Source organism: Lepidochelys kempii, chromosome 25 (genome assembly GCF_965140285.1).
Source record: "Lepidochelys kempii isolate rLepKem1 chromosome 25, rLepKem1.hap1, whole genome shotgun sequence".
NCBI lineage: Eukaryota > Metazoa > Chordata > Testudines > Cheloniidae > Lepidochelys > Lepidochelys kempii.
In genome coordinates, this window is record NC_136404.1 from 7,231,253 (window position 1) to 7,251,208 (window position 19,956).

Here is a 19,956-nt window from a genome sequence, read left to right on the forward strand (position 1 = left end):
ACGGGAGCAGATGCCAAGAAGTGTCCACTCCAGGTGGGCACAGAAATCCAGGTCCTCCAAACCTGCCCACCTGCAATGGGTTTTGTCTAAAGAGCAGCAACCCTGGCTAGCCAGCACCCTAGAGTGAGTGACAGAACCACTGCCCATGGGCGCAGCTCTTCGTTGGCTCTGTGGAGTGTCCAGAAACCTTCGACTGTGCTGTGGACAGAAGCAGCAGGAGGCCAGGACTCCTGGGCTCTGCCACTGATTTGCCATGTGATTTTGAGCAAGCCACTGCCTTGCTGTGTGCCTCAGTTTCCCCAGTAGTAAAACAAGGCTACAAGTAGTGAGAGGTTGGTGGATTAGTGCATTGTAAAGGGCTTGGAGACCCTGGAAGGGTATCATCATTCAGGAGCTTCCCCCTACTCATCCCAGGAAGGCAAACGGAGCCCCATAATACCTGTGATGGGGATTAGGGTAGACTTCCTCCTGCAGCCGCCACCTGGGAAGGCAGGGAGAGCTCCCAGCACACTCTTGCAGGTGGAGCTGCATGAGAACTGGTGGACTCATCACAGGTATTTCCTGAAGTCTGCAAGCAGCCAGTGGCGCCATTTGTGGGGGTGGAACAAAGCTCAGTGAGCACAATGGGCCAGATCCTCTGCTGGTGTGCACCGGCGCCAACAAAAACAGCACCAATTTACCCCAGCAAAGAATTGGGCCCAACTCTTTCTGCGCCTAGCTGGCCAGAGGAGCGGACCCAGGGTCCGATCCCGCTCGGGCTAGTGGGCTTGGCCCTGGTGAGGTGCTCCAGGGGGGCGGGTCCATCCTCGGCCGGGTCGGTTTGCTGACGGTGATAACTATATCCAATGCTGTTCTCTCTCCAGAGCAGGGTGAAGCTGCCCAGTCACACAGATGTAAGGAGACTCTTTGATTCTAAGCCTGCTCGGTTTTTGCTCTCTCTCTCCTCTGTGCCTCTTGCTGTTGTTTTCTCACCCCCTGCCCCACCCTGTGCTCCCCAGGGCTGTGTCTCCTCGATCTCGCTGCTGACTGGGGCTCAGCTCGCTGGCCTGCCTGCATGCGGGGGCGCGGGCTGGGCTTTGAGGCCAGCACAGGAAGGGCTCCTGGCAGCCCTTCTGCTGACAAGGGCTAAGGAACCATTCCTGACTGGGGCCGGGTGTGTAGGCAGGGCTGGGCCCTGCTCGCCCAGCAATCCAAACCCTGCCGAAGGGAGTGGGGCCTAGTGGTTAGAGCAGGGGTCTGGGGGTCAGGACACCTGGGTTCTTGCCTGGTTCTGGGAGGGACTAGGCCTAGTGGTTAGAGCAAGGGACTTGGGGTCAGGAGTCATTCCTGGCTTTGACTCACTGTGCGGCCACTTTCCGGCTGTGCCCTAGTCCGCCCCACTGTGGCGTGGGACAGGGCCCATTGCAGGGGCAGCTGGGTTTGTCGGTCACTGGTGGGAGCAAAGGGCTCCATGAGGCCCTAGGGTGGTTGCAGCATTGCCATTCCTTCAGCTGCTCCATGGGGGGCCCTGCAGACGGTGAGCTGGGCCCGAGGGCAGTGACTTCGCCTCCCCACCCCACCATGGGCAGGCCACAGCCTGATTCACCCCAGGCCTGGCTGGGCCTGGGAGCAGCCCTTTGAAAGGGGCACTGCGGGAAGGGTGACCTTTCCCCTGTGAGATACCCCTCCCCAAGGGGTGTCAGCTTTTACGAGCCCCAGCTCCGGTGAACCTGTCGACCAGCGCGTGGCCAAGGGGTGCCCTCTCCAAGGTGGCACTGCAGCAGCTGCCGGGCAGCGGGAACCCGTACAGCAGAACGGCTGTCAGGGAGGCTAGAAGGACGCTCAGAGGCGTGAGCATCACATGGCCACCGAGTGCCCCTTAGGGCTCCCCGGGGACCCAGGCTGGTCCCTGAAAGCTCAGCAAGCTGGACCTTCCTCCTCTAGGCTGGAACCTGTCACCTGTGTGTCGCCTCCCAGCTCCTGTGTGTCTCTGCCCTGTGTCACCCGCTCTCTCGCTCCTTTCCTGTTAAAACGTCCTCTCTTCTTTTGCTCTCTGGCTCGTTTCTCTGTGGGGATGGAGGGGAGGGGGGGAAGCAAGGTGGGTGTCAGACTGTCTCTCTGACCTCCCCTGCCCCCACCCTGAGCCCCACGGTTTGGTCCCAGGGGGTTAAGCGTGAACATTGGACTCATGCACGTCAGAATCAGGGCCCGGGGTGGGGATCCTGCGGCAGAAGGGAGCAGGGGTCAGATCTTGACTCAGACTTGCTGGGAGGCTGAAAGGCACCTTGTAGGCCAGTCGGAGCGGAAGGGGAGCAAGTGGCCCCGGCTCCCACTCTGCCCTGGGGAGCCATCGGGGGGGGGGGGGGGGCTAGGGCTTGTCTCTTAGGTCCCCTTTGAAAATTCCAGCAGCAAACTGCAGGTCAGGGAGGAAGGACTCCACCCCTCCTGCCCAGAGCCATTCCTGGCCAGTGCAGCCATCAGGGCCAGGTCACAAGGGCCTGCACGGGCCAAAGGGAGAGCAGCTGCTGCTTTGTAACCAGAGAGTCAGTCATGGCTTAGCTCTGGCTGGGGTTAGGCCAATGCACCCTCTGGGAGCTCCTCCCCAGAGTCACACAGCTGCAGTGGGAGTAGGAAGGGGAGCAGCCCTCATGAAGCCGGAACCGTGTGCAGTGGAGGGAAGTCAAGCACTTCCACTCTCCAAGCCCAGCGGGAGGAGGGGTGCTGCACACGTACCCCCACAAATCATTTGGACTGATGCTCCGAGGGTGTTCGTTAACATCAGCCTGCGTGAGTCACAAACATCTCCATGGCTATCCAGCAGCGGTTGGGGCCTGGGGACCCTGCCAGGCAGAGAGCTGCCAACTCGCTGCTTCCTTGGTACAAATATAGGGGAGTCCATTTTTTCACATGCCGGCTGGTCCGTCTGCCGGGTGGAGCCCCAGGCCCCTTGGTTGCTCAAGTGCGTCACGGCAGGGGGATCTGGTGAAATTAATTCAGGGAAACCCACAGGGCACTATTCGTACACATCCCCCCGCCATTTTATACCCTAGTATTGTCCCTCCCCTGCACTGCCCTGCAATCCCCTGCCAGGCGGTCTCTCCTCCCAGCACTAGTGACTGGGGGTGGGCCCTGCACGGTCAGCTAGCATGGGGAAGAATCGCTTTCAAGCCTCTTCGCCTTTTGTTCTCTTTCTTGTGCACTGCAGGGCACCCAGATGATCTTCAATGCGGCCAAGGAGCTGGGGCAGCTGTCCAAACTGAAGGTAAAAGGAATGGGACAGCACCGGTATATTTAATCTCTGGGTGAGGCTGCTCCTCCCCAGAGGTCAATTAGCCAGTTATTGTAATGCTGGAATATAAGCAGTAGCACCTGGAAGTCTCTTTAGCTTGTCAGAGACATCGTTAATATAAAGCAAGAAACCAGGCTAATTAAGGGGAGGGATAGCTCAGTGGTTTGAGCTACTGGCCTGCTAAACCCAGGGTTGAGCTCAATCTTTGAGGGGGCCATTTAGGGATCTGGGGCAAAAATTGGGGATTGGACTAGATGACGTCCTGAGGTCCCTTCCAACCCTGATATTCTATGATCCTATGAAAAGGACCTGGTATAGTAATTGAGAGACATCAGGCACCTGTCACCCCAGCTTGGCAGGGGGGGAGGCAGGTGCACTATCCTGGGAACTGGCATGGTACAGCCCTGGCTCTAACTGAGTAACTTGCTGGTTTCAGGACCACATGGTGCGCGAGGAGGCCAAGAGCCTGACCCCCAAGCAGTGTGCCGTTGTGGAGCTGGCCCTGGACACCATCAAGGTAAATCCGTGCCGTCTCCCCTGCACCTGGTCGGCTGCCTGCCCACCTTTCCCTCCTGCTAAAGGGTGGGATAAATGCAGTCTGTCGAAGCCCCCCTTCTCTGGGAGTGGAGACAGAAGAGGTGTCCGCACCATCCAGCCAGGGAACTGCAGCAGGATTTCCCATCCGCCCACGACAGCACCATGGCACGAGCGAGAAGCGGAGACCTCCCTGCTGGGATATCCTGGGACTGTGCCCACAGCAGATTGCCCACCATGCTGGCTCCTTGAGTAGCTGTCCAGCCATGCCCACCATTCCCTGAACCCCCACATGGCTCCCTTCTCACCCGGTCTCCTCTGTCTCCCCCTCAGCAATATTTCCATGCCGGAGGAGTGGGGCTGAAGAAGACCTTCCTGGAGAAGAGCCCCGACCTGCAATCGCTGCGCTATGCCCTGTCTCTGTACACGCAGGCCACCGACCTGCTCATCAAAACCTTCGTGCAGACTCAGTCATCTCAGGGTAAGAGACCCCACGGCCCCCTTTGCGCAGCCCCCGCCAAGGGCTGCCACAGCCGCTGCGCCCACTTGTTTGACTGGTGTCCTGGGTACGTCCACCTAATGTCCTGGGTGCATCCAGGATGGGGGCACTGGGCCAGCCCAGCGAACCCCACTCGGCGTGCTGGGCATGTCTGTGGGGAGCGCACCTGCTGGGGGTGTATCCTGCTGTTCCTCGGGTAGCAGTGAAACAGGACTCTAACCCCAGTGGGGCATCAGCCCTTCCGCTGCCCTGCCTGGGTGCTGGAGAGTTGGTGGGCAGGGGGCATTGGTGGTGGGGCCCTGGCACTGCTAGGGAAAGGGGCCGAGAGCCCCCAGGCCAGCAGCCTGGCCCCTGTTATAACTGCTATATGCACCTATGGAGCACACGCAGCAGGGGAATCTGGGGTGCATGCAAAGGGATCCTGCAGGACGCCCAGGAATAGCAGCTGTGCTGGCTGGGTCCTGCACTCCCGGGCTCCAGGCCCAGGGGAGCCAACAGCCGGGGCATCGCTGGGGCAGGAGGGGGCCTTCCCAAGGTGGCCACTGGTTTTGGTGCCGCAGCTTTTGGAAGCTCAGCCTGGTGCCTGATTGTCAGAGGCACGGAGCCCCCCAGCTCCCTTTGATGTTACGGGCCACCAGCACCCCCAAAAATCAGGCTCCAGGTGCCTCCCTCCGGGTGCCCCAACTCACTGGCCACTTCCAAAAATGTTTAAATAAAATTCTCAGCGTGCCCCAGGAGCACTGGGGGATGGACCCCGTGTGCAGGGCCCAGCTTGGAAGGGGTTAACCCTCCACATGCCGCTCCCCCTAGGCCACAGCTGCCAGCACTGGTTCCTGCCTCGCATCCAGGCCTGTTCCTCTTCAGGTTAGCACAGGGAGCTCCCCCTGGTCCGGACCACTGCGGGAGGGGAAACCGAGTCAGGGACTCTCCAGACAGCAGAAGGAATTAACCGGTTCAGTGCTGGACGGCGCAGGCAGGCCCTCCAGTGTGTGCGCGTGGGCACCGGCCAGGCACTGCAGGGGTCGGGTGGAGCCCTGGCAGGCATAGTGGGGAGTTTGTCCTGTCTGTGCCTCCCGTCTGGTGGCCGAGCGGGGGGTGCAGAAGAGGCTGTGCTGGGAGATGGTAATGCTGCCCGCTCCCCCTTGGCAAGGGCCATGTACATCCACAGGGCTCTAGTGACTCGGTACTGGTGGTGGACTGTGGGATTCCACTGCTAGTGGGACAGGAGGCCACAGACCCACCCTCCCAATTGGTGCTAATTAGCCCCCAGCCGGCAGTAACAACCTGTATGAAAGCACCAGGGATCCTGGAGTAACAATGCAGCGAAAAAAGCCCCCTCCCAGGCAGTGCGATGCCCACGCCTGCTGGCAAATTCCAGACCCTAAATCGCTGTTGTCCACGGGGGACCCCAGCTGACGCTGGCCCCAGATTGCTCAAACCATCCTCCTGGAAGCATCCGGCTCCCAGCACACCCCCTTTTTCCCCCCCGCTGTCTAACACAATGTCGCTGTAACGTCTTGTTTTGGATTCTCTAGCTGAAGCCGGCACCTGTCTGCGAGATCTGATCTCTTTCTCTGTTGTTTTTCCTCCCTATTTTTCAATGTTTCCCTTTGCCTTCCCTTACACGTGCTCTGTCTCTCTGTGTGTGTGTGTGTGTCTCTCTCTCTCTTTCTCTCTCTGTGTCTCTCTCTCTTTCTCGTTTACCTTTTTACTAGTCCATGGTGGAAAAGGTATTAGGTTTACCCTTAGTGAAGAAATTTATCCTGAGAAGGGTACGTCTAACACTTCCGAACCCTGATGCACCCATCCTGAGCACCCCACCTCCAACCGGCCAGAGCTAGTAACAGTCCCTCCAACCCCGATCGGGGCGCAAAGGCCTGGAGAGCTGGGAGGATGGGGAGGGGGTGTCGTGTGGCTTACGGGGGGCCTGTTCATTCAGGGCTGGGGAATGCCTGCTCTAAAAGCGACTGGGGATGGGGAGAGAGGAGGTGGTTGTGTCTTTCTTTCCAGCCAGACCCCTAACCTGCCTCGGCCCCACAAATGGGCACTTCTTCCCAATTCCTCTCCCCCCAAGTCATCCCTTCTTGGCCACTGGCTAGACTCCTAGGCCCAGAGGCTCCAAGGCACCTTACTCGATGAGAGTTGGCCTTCAGTCGGCACTTGCCCTATTGAAGTGGGCGGATTTGCCCACTAACTGAGGGCTACACCCAGCCCTGGTGTTTCTCACTGGCTCACTGCTGAAGTGGCCCCAGGGAGGGTCATTAACCACGGGAACGGCCTACCAAGGGATTCGCTTGGAGTCTGTACCCCTAGACTGGGGGTCTTTGGCTAAGATCTCTAGCTCAACCACAAGCTATGGGCTGGATGCAGGAATCCGTGGGTAACATTCTAAGGCCTGTGCTCTGATCACAGGGGTCTCTTTGGGCCTGTGAATCTAGGTCACTGGGCGTTGATCCCAGGGACCCAAGGGCTCGGTCTTATTCTGCCTCTGCCAGACCCCCTCTCCCACGGTGCAGGCATTCACAGCACTCACAAGTGGGTGGGAAATGACGGGGAGCCGGCTGAGGTTCCCCCCGCCCCCACGATGAGACGGCTGCAGCAAAGAGCCGAGAGCTCCCTCCCGCTGCTGAGCCTCAGCAAAGCAGCTGCCTGCCTCCAAACCTTTGGGGACCCCGGGGCAGGGTGGGGGAGGTGGAAATCCGAGCCAGCCCAGCCTCGGCCTTTGAACACTGGGCTCCAAAGAGAGCCGAGGGGGCCCAGTTGCGGCCAGCGGCTCACCAGCCTCACGGAGACTCTTACTAGCCTTGCTCCAGGTGCAAATAAGTCCTGTCCACCTTAAGAGTGCATCCGAATGCGGGGGTGGGGCTGCCCCATCCCCTCGCCCCCCCTTCCCCCCCATGCAGCTTGGCCCTGCCACTTGCATTCCAGCCCTCGTGTGTTAGTGCCATTCAGCCTGGTGCAGGGGTCACTGCGTTTTGTGTTTTCCATGCTTGCACTGAGCACAGAGATGATCACTCCTCCCTCCCTCGGATTATGGACTGAGCGAGTCTCAGCATGTGACTCCGGGGGGATATTGTTTTAGTTTGGTGCAGCTCTGGAGGGAAAAGAAAAAGAGACATGAGTTTAGCCACGCAGGGGCCAAAGGCTATGGATCCAGAGAGTTTCCCCCTCACCCCAGCCCCCCACCCCCTTTGGAGCAGCAGTGGGGCCCGGTCCCATCACCTCCACCTTTGAGATGGAGCTGTATGCACCAGCCACCTCCCGTACACTACAGTCATTTGAATCGAGCCACTTCAGTGCGGCAGAACAAACCTCTGCACTACAGGAGGAGCTCTGGTAGCCATTAGCAGTAGTAGGCTATTATCCTCTACCACACACCCATTTGGCCTTTAGGTTACAGGTCCCAGTGCACACACTGGGTATATGGGCAACATGGCTGCATGGGATAGAGGCTGAGACTTTGACCCCTTCCCCAACAATGGGGGGGGCCTTCAGTGCAGACCCCCGCACATGCCCCCTCAAAGGCTGTCTCACTGCTCCCCTCTTTCTGGTGCCCCCTGTCATGGACTCCCTGGGTGATGCTCTGGAATTGCTCCCTATGAAGCCAGGCAAGACTCTGGGGAAGTCTCCTCTCTGGGAGCAGCCTGTCTGCAGGACACACAGCTCACACGGCTTCTACCTTCCTGGGTCTGACCTTGGAGCATTCAGCATCCTCTGCCCCTCCATGTGCTTCCCACAGCGAGTCCGCTCAGGCGCGGCTCCTGGGGAAGCCAGAGGGTCCTGCCCCCCAACTCCACAGTCAGACGTGACTCTCAGCCAGCCAGTAAAACAGAGGTTTATTATACCACAGGAACATGGTCTAAACCAGAGCTTGTAGGTGCAGAGAACAGGACCCCTCAGCTGGGTCCATTTTGGGGGGCAGTGAGCCAGACAACCACGTCTGCCCTTCACTCCATGTCCCCAGCCAGCCCCAAACTGAAACTCTCGCCAGCCCCTCCTCCTCTGGGCTTTGTCCCTTTCCCGGGCCAGGAGGTCACCTGATTCCTTTGTTCTCCAACCCTTTAGCTCTCACCTTGCAGTGGGAAGGGCCCAGGCCATCAGTTGCCAGGAAACAGAGTGTTGGCCATTCTCTGTGTCCAGACCCCTGCACACAGCTGCCCTCTAGGGCTCTGCAGTGATCATATACCCTTACCCCACCCCCTAGATACTTAAGAACTGCACAGGGGAAACTGAGGCACCCCCCACACTGTTCAGAAGAAACACTGAGAACAGTCCCACTTCGTCACACCCTCCCCACCGAAAGTCACCAACCCGGGCAAGTCAGTAGAAGCCCAGGCCTAATGCCCCCCTATCCAGCAGTAGTTCACCCTAATCCCTGGTGGGAGGGACCTTTGGGTGTCCTTCCCCATCCCCCGACTCAGAGCCCAGCCATGATTGGCTAAAAGCCGGCTGCTGGGGCTGGCGAGGGACTCCTGCTCTGCGATCCATGGTCTTTGCTTGTCTGACTCAAGCCCTGCACAAGAGGACGTTAGCCTTTCCTTCTCCGGCCGGGGCTGTTTTCCATGATGGTTTGGAAGATTCCGCCCACCCACCGTTTAAATGTCTTACCCCCGCCCCCACCCTCAGTTGGACTGAATTGTTCATCATGCACCTGCTCCCATCCTCTCTCCCCTCCCCGTCCCCCCCACCTGCATGCAGAGCCCCAGGGAACCCTGTCTGGACTGTGAACCGTCTTGCGGGTCAGGATTTGCCTGTGGGGTAAGGCGGGGTGGGGGGTCAGCCTTCAGGGGGTAGGATAGGGTGGGGGAGCTGGGGGCTGGGCTGGGGAGGTGCTGGTGGGCTCAGGTCACGTGGGCTTGTGCGCTGCTAGTCTGTGACTGTGGCATTCTGGCTATCAAGGAGACGCTGCTGCCAGAAATCAGGTGGGCTCTGGGCTGATGGCTCCAAGCAGGTCCCGGTGAAATATGATGGGCGGGGAGGCTCTGCGGAGCCCATAAGACTCTCCCCCCTGCTCCCCACAGCTCAGCAGAGCTGTCAGCGTCTGCCCCAGGCAGGGCACTCTGACTCCGGGGCTGCCTGGGTGTCCTTAGCGGGGCTCGCCCCTGGTAGCTCTCTGGGACAGGAGCCCCCCCCCCCCCCCCCCCCCGTGCCCGTGGGCAGCCTCCTCCACTCCTGGGCACCACGCAGCAGGTGGGGATGTAGCAGCCTCCCTCGCTGAGCCCAACCTGCCTGCTGCCAAAGTCGAGTCGCTTCCCAGGGACTCATTAGAAAAGAACAAAACGGGTGGTAATTGGCCGTCACTCAGCCTCATGCACGGTCCTGCCCAGAGGCCCAGCCTCTGCCCCCGGATGGACTACAGGGTCTAAAGCCTGGCCGGGCCCTTCCCCAAAGCCATGAGCTGCCACCTGTGAATTATGGCTCAATAACTGAGCAATTTTGTTACTGCAATTAGCTTGGGCCCTGCCGTTCTCTTCGGTTCATGGCGAAAAGAGCCATGAATCCCCCCTCCTGGCTCCTGCACGTCATTCCGAATGCATTGGCAGGGTGACGCTTCCTACGCGGGCTGGCCTGGCACAGGCGCAGGGCTGCCTGGGTGTCTGGAGCTGCACAGCAGAGCAGGGACGTGGGCCGGGGGGGGGGGTCAGGGCTCCTGCGTTCTAGGCCTGGTTCTGCCACGGCCTTGCTGGGTAGAACTTGGCCATGGCGCCTAAACGTGCAACCCAAAAGCAGCCTCACGTTGTGCTGGGCACGATCCAGGCCCCGGGTTAGCCGGTGACATGCCACAAAGACGCCGACCATGCGAGGGGAGAGCCCAGCTCCTCAAAGGGGCTGGGAGCTTGGCCCCTCAACCCCTTTGGGGCTGTAGGCCAAAGGGACTCTCACGGGAGGGTGATGGAGCCAGGCCTAGGACGCTGAGCGCCTGCCTCCCAGCCTAGTCTTAGCCCACTAGGCCGCACTGTTTCTGGGCAGCTGTTTCCTCCTTTACTCAATAGAATCAGAGAATCTCGGGGTTGGAAGGGACCTCAGGAGGTCATCTAGTCCCACCCCCTGCTCAAAGCAGGACCAATCCCCAACTAAATCACCCCAGCCAGGGCTTTGTCAAGCCTGACCTTAAAAACTTCTAAGGAAGGAGATTCCACCACCTCCCTAGGTAACGCATTCCAGGGCTTCACCACCACAAGAAGGATGTGGATAAATTGGAGAGAGTCCAGCGAAGGGCAACAAAAATGATTAGGGGTCTGGAACACATGAGTTATGAGGAGAGGCTGAGGGAACTGGGATTGTTTAGTCTGCAGAAGAGAAGAATGAGGGGGGATTTGATAGCTGCTTTCAACTACCCGAGAGGTGGTTCCAGAGAGAATGGTTCTAGACTATTCTCAGCGGTGGAAGAGGACAGGACAAGGAGTAACAGTCTCAAGTTGCAGTGGGGGAGGTTTAGGTTGGATATTAGGAAAAACTTTTTCACTAGGAGGGTGGTGAAACACTGGAATGCGTTACCTAGGGAGGTGGTAGAATCTCCTTCCTTAGAGGTTTTTAAGGTCAGGCTTGACAAAGCCCTGGCTGGGATGATTTAATTGGGGATCGGTCCTGCTTTGAGCAGGGGGTTGGACTAGATGACCTCCTGAGGTCCCTTCCAACCCTGATATTCTATGATTCCTAATAAAACAGTGTTTCCTAATGTCCAGCCCAGACCTTCCCCACTGCAGCTTGAGACCATTGCTCCTTGTTCTGTCATCAATGGGTAGTTGAAGGGTCTAAGGTGTCCGGGTCAGAGTCGAGCTCACTTAAACTAGTACAGAGCCAGTGCCGGCTCTGGAATTGCTCGATTGCCCCGGTGTGGGTGGAACACCAGGCCCATAGTGGGTGTAGTGCGTCTCAGGGGACCGCCCTAGGGAAGGGAAAGGAAACACTTTCCATGGGCCAGGGGGCAATGGGACAACCATCATGCTCCTTTCACCGGGGCCCTGCTCAGAGCAAGGGGAAGGCTGCAGCTGGCTCTCCACAGCCCCCGGGCCGTCTCATGCTGGCTCTGGGTGGGAAAGGGAACAGGAAAACGCTGCTGAACATGTCGGGGGGGGGACGGGGGGATGACATCCATGAGCAGTTGTCTCCTCTCTGCCTTTGAGGTGCTCAGCCCAAGCTAGTGACCTGATTCCTCCAGCAGGGTGGGCCCAACTTGGTCTGCCATGTGTGCTTGGCTGGAGGGGGGGCTCACAGCTTGCCTTGCCATTGCGGCGCAGGATCTGGCGTGGATGACCCAGTCGGGGAGGTGTCGATCCACATAGAGCTCTTCACTCACCCTGGCACCGGGGAACACAAAGTCACCGTCAAAGGTTGGTGCCCGGCATGGGGCGTGCCCCGTGCTCTGAGCACAGGGAGGGAGGCAGGAGGCCAGGGATACCCTCCCGGCTCTTTGGGGACATGCACATGCCCGAACCTCTTCAATAGCCCTACCTGGCTGGCCCAGGATGTTGCCCTGCCGCCAGGGTTGTTGGGAGATGGGCAGGAGTGAGTCTCCTGTGGTCACAATGTTTCAGCAATTGAACTTTCGGTTGCCAAAGGCTAGGAGCAGCCAGCACTGCCTGGTCTGGGCTGCACTCTTCCCACTAGCCCTCCCAGTGCCCCCCATCCTCCCCACGGCCCCAAGCTACCAGCTGATGCACCCTTTCCTTTCTCGCAGTCGTGGCTGCTAATGACCTCAAGTGGCAAACATCGGGCATCTTCCGGCCCTTCATCGAGGTCAACATCATTGGGCCCCATCTCAGTGACAAGAAGAGGAAATTTGCCACGAAGTCCAAGAACAACAGCTGGGCCCCCAAATACAACGAAAGCTTCCAGTTGTGAGTGGCTTTGACATGGGTTTCAGTTGCCTCCCCCCGTCCATCATCTCTTATGAGCGAAGCAGGGCAGGGATTTGCAGTGGAAAATGAACTGCACGTGAGCAGTGGTGATTCAGTGATGTCTGTGCATCTCTCTGAGTCAGCTGATGCACTGGGGGGGAAAGCTGTTCAAAGTGCAACCTAGGGCTGGTCAAAAATGTTCCCTGTAAGATGATTTTTGATGGAGAATTGGGGTTTTGACTAAATGAAATTTTTCACAAAAAACGGTTGGGGGAGGGATAGCTCAGTGGCTTGAGCATTGGCCTGCTAGACCCAGTGTTGTGAGTTCAATCCTTGAGGGGGCCGTTTAGGGATCTGGGGCAAAAGTTGGGGCAGGGGGTTGGTCTAGGTGACCTCCTGAGATCCCTTCCAACCCTGAGATTCTCCATCTCCCATGACACACCACCGCCCATGGTACGCCATGGGAGACGGAGTCCAGGCGGGGAGCCACACCTATAGAAGAGAATGGGTGCATGAACTACAGCTCCCATGAGGCACCACGGCTGGGGCTCCCATGAGGCTCTGCTTCCTAGCTCCAAGGAGGGGACCATGGGAGTTGTAGTCCAGCCGGGGAGCCCTGCCTGTAGAGGAAAATAGGAGCGCGAGGCACCTGAACTACAGCTCCCATGAGGCACTGCAGCACCATTTCCAAAGTCGAAAAAAATCGACCTTTTCTCCCCACGTTGCTCCACCATCGCTGGAGTCAGGCTGATCATGAAACGCCCCCTTCGCTATGAATTGCCAATATTTTCCCCGGGCGATTACTAGTTGCAATTAATGATTCAGCTGACGCTCTCCCGGCTGGTTCCTGGTAAGAGGCGTTTAGCCCTGGGGTGGCAGGACGGTCACTGCATGGCTGGCCGCCTGGGCCTGCGATGGCAGCTGGAGCTCAGCTTCGGCGCCTCCAGCCTCTGGGAACCTCGCCCTGCGGCCAGCAGCGTTTTCCCTTCCCTCCGAGCCAGAGACGGCCATGCTGGGCTGGGGCACCACCCCCACTGCCCAGGCAGCTGCTGTTGTAGCCCAGGGACCCAACAGCTGCCAGGGAGAGACAACCACCGGGGTCCCAGGGCCCTGCCCCTCCTGGGGGCCTGGGGTCCACGTTCCCGCCTGGGTAGGTGACCAGCGCCGCTCTGCAATCCCCCCCGCCCAAGGCTGATTCCTGGGCAGCGACACGCCAGTGCCCAGGTGCACGCAGTGGCTGGCAAGCAGGACCCTGCGGGCGGGGCCGGTGACCGTGTCCGTCCCCTTCCCTCCCGCGCAGCACCCTGAGCAGCGAGACAGGCCCCGAGTGCTACGAGGTGCAGGTGTGCGTCAAGGACTACTGCTTCGCTCGGGAGGACCGCACGGTGGGCATCGCTGTGCTTCAGCTCAAGGACATCGTGCAGCGGGGCAGCTGCGGCTGCTGGCTGCCCCTGGGCCGGCGCATCCACATGGACGACACGGGCCTCACCGTCCTGCGCATCCTCTCTCAGCGCAACAACGACGAGGTGGCCAAGGAGTTCGTCAAGCTCAAGTCGGACACGCGCTCGGCCGAGGAAGGCAGCAGTTAAGGGCCTGAGCAGGTGTAGAACATCCCCAGCACCACCCCCGTCCTGTCCCTTTTCTACAGCATCCTCCAGCCACGTAAAAGCCATACAGGTCGTCCACAGCCCCACACCGGTTAGGGAAGGGAGCCCCCACTCCGGGCAGCCCTTGCCACAAGCAGGCGCCCACTTCCCAGTGCCAGGGATCAAAACAGACACTCTGTGCCCCTCCCTGCATCCCTGGGCTGCAGTTCAAGGGCCCTGCCCTGGCTGCTGTGGGGCAGAGAAGATGCAGCTGCCCCAGGGAGCACAAGCTGCCCTCGCTGCTGGCAGGGGTGGACTTATCGCCTCTTCCCAAACCTGTTTCTGTTGCGAAAGATGCTGGGAGAGGCAGAAGCCGAGGCCTGGAGCTGACCGTGAGGCAGGAGCGTTTGAACAAATGTGAGCCACTCAGTATGGCCGCAAGGTTGGCACATTGCTTCCCTTGGAAGTGGAGGGCAGCAAAGGCTCGATCCCAGCCCTTCCAGCCCCCACACTCGTCCCTGAGCTCCAGGAGAATTACCCTAGCTGGTAGCAGTATAGAGGATCTGACACATGATTGAGTAGGTTGATTCCCTCCAGCAGGAGGCAGCATCACATGTCCAAATCGCCCTGTGGTCATGGCAACGTCATTTAGCAATAGAGATGAGCCAGGCAGCAATGGGCACAGGGAGATTGAGCCGGGGCCTAAGTTCCTCCTCCAGGGCTACCTTCACGGAGCATGGTTGCTAAGGATACACTCGGGCCAGCATCAGCCTGCTCCGGCTGGCGGCTCTGGGAGTCCGCTGCCCCCCATGCCAGAGCTTGCCACAAGCTGAGTCAGCAATAGCCAAGCCCTGTGCCGTATCCCCCAGGGCCTGTACAGTCCTGGGCAGGTGGCTCAGAGCCGCTTAGTCTGAGGCCAGGCAGCAGGGCTGGGGCCGATCTTGTCCACCCAGGCCAGTGGCAGGAGAGTGCTAGCAGGAGAGCGGGGCAGGGGAGGGGGAGATGTGAACCAGGACCACTGACAAGTCCCTTCTACGGGGCCGCACACACGTGGGGTGGCATCATGCTAAGGAACCAGGATCCCAGCTCTACCCTCCCTCCCCGGCAGGCTCGGAGATGGCAGGAGGCCAGTGCCGCCGGGAAGAGGCAGGGCCTTGTGCTGTTAGGAAGGGGTCCCGCCCCCAGGTATAAATAGGATCCGGCCATGCAGCCGCAGCACCAGCGTCCCTCCCAGGCAGCGCCTGCGTTGGGACAGGGACATGCCATCTGCAGCACCTTTGCAAACACCATCTCCCCCCTCCCCGCAGGCAGCCCTTCCTGGGGGGGCTGAAGCAGGGTAGGCTCCCTGGGAGAGGAGGAGCCGCAAAGGGGGGGGATGCCTCAGGGGCAAGGGCCGCTCCTTGCCAGCCTGCGTGGGGGAGCCGGTGAGTAAAGGAAGGCTGGGTGGCGGGCGGTGGAGGTGGGAGGGAGTGAAAACATGGGAGTCGCAGCATGGGTGCCAGTGAGTTGATGCAGCAGATGGGACAAGGGGAGGCACCCGAGGAGGCTGGGTCACTTTACAGGCTATTTCTGCCACGGGGGAGAGTGGCACAGGCCCGTGATTCCTGCCTCGGCAGCGTGCTGAGGGCCCGGTGGTGCTGGGGTGGGTGCTCCCAGCCGGTAGGCAGCGGGACTCCCACCCGGGCCCAGGGTGCTTGAAAAGCAGTGGGGCAAAGAGCGCTGCCCCTGTGCGCATTTAGGGATACGATGGTCCCTAAACCTTCCTATGCCCCCCACCTGGGAGAGCTCCCACCACCCCCGGTCTGGCTGCAGGGGCGAGTGGAGTTCAGCAGCGGGGTCTGGGCTCAGCAGGGCTCCTGCCTGGTCCCCAGCGACGCGCTGCGAGCACAGGGGGAGGTCCGTGGGCTTTATCCATTCCCTGGCACAGCCTGAGCCCAGGTGTGCCAAGAACCCTCCTACCCGCTCTGCCTGGCTGGCCGCGCCTTGGCCCTGTGAGCGTGACTCCCCTCTCCCCAGGAGTGCCAACTCCGTCATTTTTCTGCAGGGACCATGCCTCCCTCTTCCATGCCTCGCTGGCCATCGGGCGCCAGCTGGAAACGTAGAGCCCATCTCTTCCCGGCAGCCAGGAACCCGGGTACCTTGCGGGTAGGAGAGAGACCCCATCCCCACCTTCACTGCAGCTTCCAGCCCTTCCCGCCACAGCCGTGGGGCTGTGCCCATGGGCGGCACTGCCTGATTTAGCAGACCCGAGTGCATGGGGCCTATAGGCCAGGGTGGGCTCAGCTGGTCCCTAAAGCCAGAGTCTTTGTCACAGCCCCACCCTGTGGGGCAGCTGGATGGAGTGATGGCCGGACCCAGTGGAGAGCCCAGGGCGCGCAGTTGAGCCTGGGGGAAGGGGGTGCTCTGCGCACAGATGATTTGAGGCCCCAGACAGAGCCTGCAGCCCCCCCGCCCTTGCCACGGAAAGCCGAGAGCCTGGCCCAGCTCCGTGGGCAGCAGCTGCCCAGGAAGGCCGGATCCTGTAGCCAGAACAGCCTCACATCAGGCCAGAGGCAGAGCTCACCCTGCTCGGGGCCCGGGCTTGGTTCTGGCCTCCAGCGTCTCGTACGCTCACTCCCGGCTGCCCCAGTGACTCAGCAGCGCCCAGGCCCTGGTTATGCAGCGAGGGCTCTGGCCAGGTGCAGGAGCCAGGCCCCGGCACCCGCTGACGAGGGGTCCGAGAGGCAGGAGGCTTGATTCAGACCAGGCACTGCGGGGCCCATGCAGCGGGGCTAGGCCCAGGGTGGCAGGGGGAGGCCCAACCCTCTGCTCCTTGCGCCCGCACCAGCCTCTCATCCCCATACAGGGCAGGCAACCTCCTACCTCCCCACAGGCAAAACGGGGGCACAGCAGCCTCCAGGCCCAGGCACCAGCTCCCCCCTCCCTGCCTTGCCCGGTACCAGCCTTGGCAGCCGGGCGGCTGTGGATTGAGTTGCACCAGGGAGCTGTGCCCAGGGAGAGGGGATGGGACAGCCTGGCCCCCACAACAGCTCTGTAAATATGTAAATAGCTGTAAATACAGATGGTTTTTCCGTGTTCTCTACCCGACTGCAACAGCTCCAAAGGGCTATCACGTCAGACCACGGCAACATGGCACAGGGGATGGAGGTGCAGCCCTTGTAACCCTGTGCCCTGCTCTGCCATGCTCACTTGTCCATGGCAAAGGCACCGCCTGGTCCCAGCCCCCTCCCCTTAGAGAGGAACCCCAAACCCAGGCAGCTTCCCCCAACTGTGTAAACACCCACCAGCCCTACCCCAAAGGAAACCCAGCAGCACCTTGGGAACCTCCAAGAACAGCGTGGAGCTGCCCCAAGGTCCAGTGCAGGATCCTGGCTCTTCCCCTGGCCAGAAGCGGGTACCTGAGAGGAAGGGGCAAGAACCACTACTAGATGCTGTGGGGTAATCTGCCCCCCACCCCTTCCTGGCCTCTTAATAGCTAGGGAGTTTTAATACCCCCCCCCCAACCTCCATTAATAACTTGCTGCTCTTACTCTCCCTTGCACTGGCTGGTCACTTCTGAGCCAAGAGTGGCTGCCTCTGCTACCCCTAACTCATTTCAAGCCCAGCCCCATGCTGAGCAGAGGGGCTGGCAGCTGGGCCTCCCTGGCTGGACGCAGCGGGGGGCTAGCAGAGGTAGGGCTGGTTTCAAGGCTAAAGGCCAAGCTAATTTTGGCACCTAACATCCCTCCTCCCCTCCACAGCTGGACTTAGACATTACGCCTCCAGCTCCCTGGCACTGGTCCGGGACAGCTGGGCCCTCTGCAGCGTTGTATCACGGCCAGGAAGGAGCTCAGGTTTTCCAAGCTGCCAGCCAGTCTCCCGGGGTAGGCGCTGCCAGCAGGGCTCCCGGTGCAGCCTGGGGCTGGCATGGAAGTGGGGAGCTTGAGAGAAACTGGGGGAGCTTGACCAAGGTCACAAGCCACGAGAGGCTGATTGGAAATGGCCCCTCTGCCCTGGCACAGACCCCTGAGTGCTTGAATCCCACAGCCAAAGAGATTTAACCTGGCCCAATCCTGCCCCAGCCCGATTGAATCCAGGCCCCATACGCACCCCTCAGCCCCTTTTAAGATATGTGGGGCACAGGAGGGCAGAGTGCCCACCACCACCAGCAGAATTCACAGGGCAGACACTGCATCCCTCTATGCACAGCTGGTTTCTAAAGGTTGGGGTTAACAGCACCCAGGGCCCCCAAGCAGTGCCAGGCAGGGCTGTAGTTTGCACAGGCCCATGGCTCAGGCAGGGGGAGCAAGCCCTGGAGCCCCCTTTCACACCTGGGCTTACGGTTTCCCACAGCAAAGCCAACAAACCAGCTTCAGCTGAGGGGTGCAATGTCCTGGAACTAGCTCCTCTGCAACAGCCCCCCAGAGCGGCCTCAAAGCAGGGGATGCGTTGGGCGTCAGGGGAAACGCGAGCAGCGGGACCGGGACTGGGAGCCTGGGTGGGAGCGGAAACGGGGCAGCGGGCACAGCCCTGCAGTGGCCGATCCGTTCTCATGCCTAGCACGGCACCCCACGGCGTGATGCAGCCTTGGCCCTGGCAAAGCAATATGAATGCCAGCAGGGCCCTGCTTAGGTGCAAGCCTTCCAGGGTAGCCTCGGCTCCAGGCCTTGCTTGGGCCTTTAAACAGCCAAGCTCCATGGAGCAGCAGGGCTGCAAAGAGCTTCAGGCCCTGGCCCGAAGAGAGCTGGACAAAGCAGCCATTTGCTTCATGGGGTTAGAGGGCAGGGACCCTGGGGGAGCTTGGAAACAAGGAGCTGGCAGGGCTAGGAGTGCACCCGCCCTGTGCTCAGAGGACTGGGGGCTCACTCCTGAGCCCTGTTCCTTAACAGCACAGCCCTGCTGTACCCCTCAGACCATGCAGGCCCCTGCTAGGCACAGGATACGGCCAGGGCATTAGCAGCCCTCTAGCCAGTGTTGAGGTGGGGAGGAGCAGCTTCAGGGATTTGGCTCTACTCCCCCCTTTAAGAAGGGATGCCCCGGCCCCATAAGGAGGTGAAGGCTCCTTTCCCCACACAATGCAGGGGTAGGGGGCAGTGACCTAGCCCAGTACAGCAGCCTGAGCTCATGCCAAGTAGACAACATGCAAGCAAGGAGAGCCCCCAGGCATGCAAGTAGGAACAGAGATTGACAATGGGGTTGCCGTGGCCTGGGGGACCATCTTAAGTGCTGCAGGGAGCTATGCAAAGAAACCCAGCGTGCTGGAGCAGGCAGAGTAGGGGCAGACCCAAGGGGGTGTAGAGCCCCAAGCACTGGGGGTAAATGTCAACCCTGGCTGACGTCAAAGTAGATGTTCTTTCTCCCTGGGAACGTCAACTCTGGTTAGGGATGCTGACCCTGAGCAGCTCCTGTCTCCACCCTCCCGCCTGTAGTCCTACAATGTCCTTTCCCAGACAGGGCGACCAGACCTCAGCCTCTCCCCTTTGCCCTCAACATCCAGTCCTTTTTGTAGTACGTGCCTGGGACCAAAGTGTTAGCTGCTCACACCTGTTTCAGTTCAATGTTTACACCCCTTTTCCAGCTCCTGCAGCGAGCAGCAATGCAGCCTCCTGCCCTGCCACCCAAAGGGCTGCAAAGACAGCAGCCCTGGCCGTTCCCCACCTCTCGCCCCTGCACTGACTGACCTCATCCCTGCCTACAGCGCGGCGAGCTAGGCCCCCGCTGAGCCCCACGGCTCCCGGAACACAAGACCCGTTGCCTGGGCTCCCTCTCCAAAGCGCCCCTTCGAGAACTTCCGGTCGGCATGTGATTGAAACTCAAACAAAAGTAACTTCTGCTCCTGTAGCACATCTGTCAGCAAGGGCCCGTGTGTCTGTCCATACCTGAACGGGAGCAAACAATGGTAAACATGGATGCATGACAGTGAGATGTTTTGCACTATTTTGACTTTTTTGGGCTCTGTAAAATAATTTTATTATAACTGACATTAAAACGAAAAGCACACCCGGCCGCTGTGTCTGCCTCCCAAACTGTAACCCGCTGAGTACCATGGTATGTCGTGATGAAGTGGGCCTGTTCTTAATGTTTCCTCTGAATAGTGTGGGGGTGCCTCAGTTTCCCCTAGGCAGTTCTTAAGTATCTAGGTGGTGGGATAAGGGTGTGTGATCATTGCAGAGCCCTAGAGGGCAGGTGTGTGCAGGGGTCTGGACACAGAGAATGGCCGACACCCTGTTTCCTGGCAACTGATGGCCT

General features: G+C 59.9%; 1 protein-coding gene across 1 annotated transcript in view; it reads left to right on the forward strand.

The window, feature by feature from the left end:
• UNC13A (unc-13 homolog A) overlaps window positions 1–19,713 on the forward strand; it is a 122,489-nt gene extending 102,776 nt beyond the window's left edge. The window contains exons 38-44 of the mRNA XM_078850628.1: window positions 864–893; window positions 3,185–3,241; window positions 3,705–3,785; window positions 4,136–4,283; window positions 11,543–11,635; window positions 11,983–12,142; window positions 13,443–19,713. Coding sequence (XP_078706754.1) covers window positions 864–893; window positions 3,185–3,241; window positions 3,705–3,785; window positions 4,136–4,283; window positions 11,543–11,635; window positions 11,983–12,142; window positions 13,443–13,731 — 858 coding nt within the window. The 3' untranslated portion in view covers window positions 13,732–19,713. The remainder of the gene's footprint in view (window positions 1–863; window positions 894–3,184; window positions 3,242–3,704; window positions 3,786–4,135; window positions 4,284–11,542; window positions 11,636–11,982; window positions 12,143–13,442) is intronic.
• The last annotated feature ends 243 nt before the right edge of the window (window positions 19,714–19,956 follow it).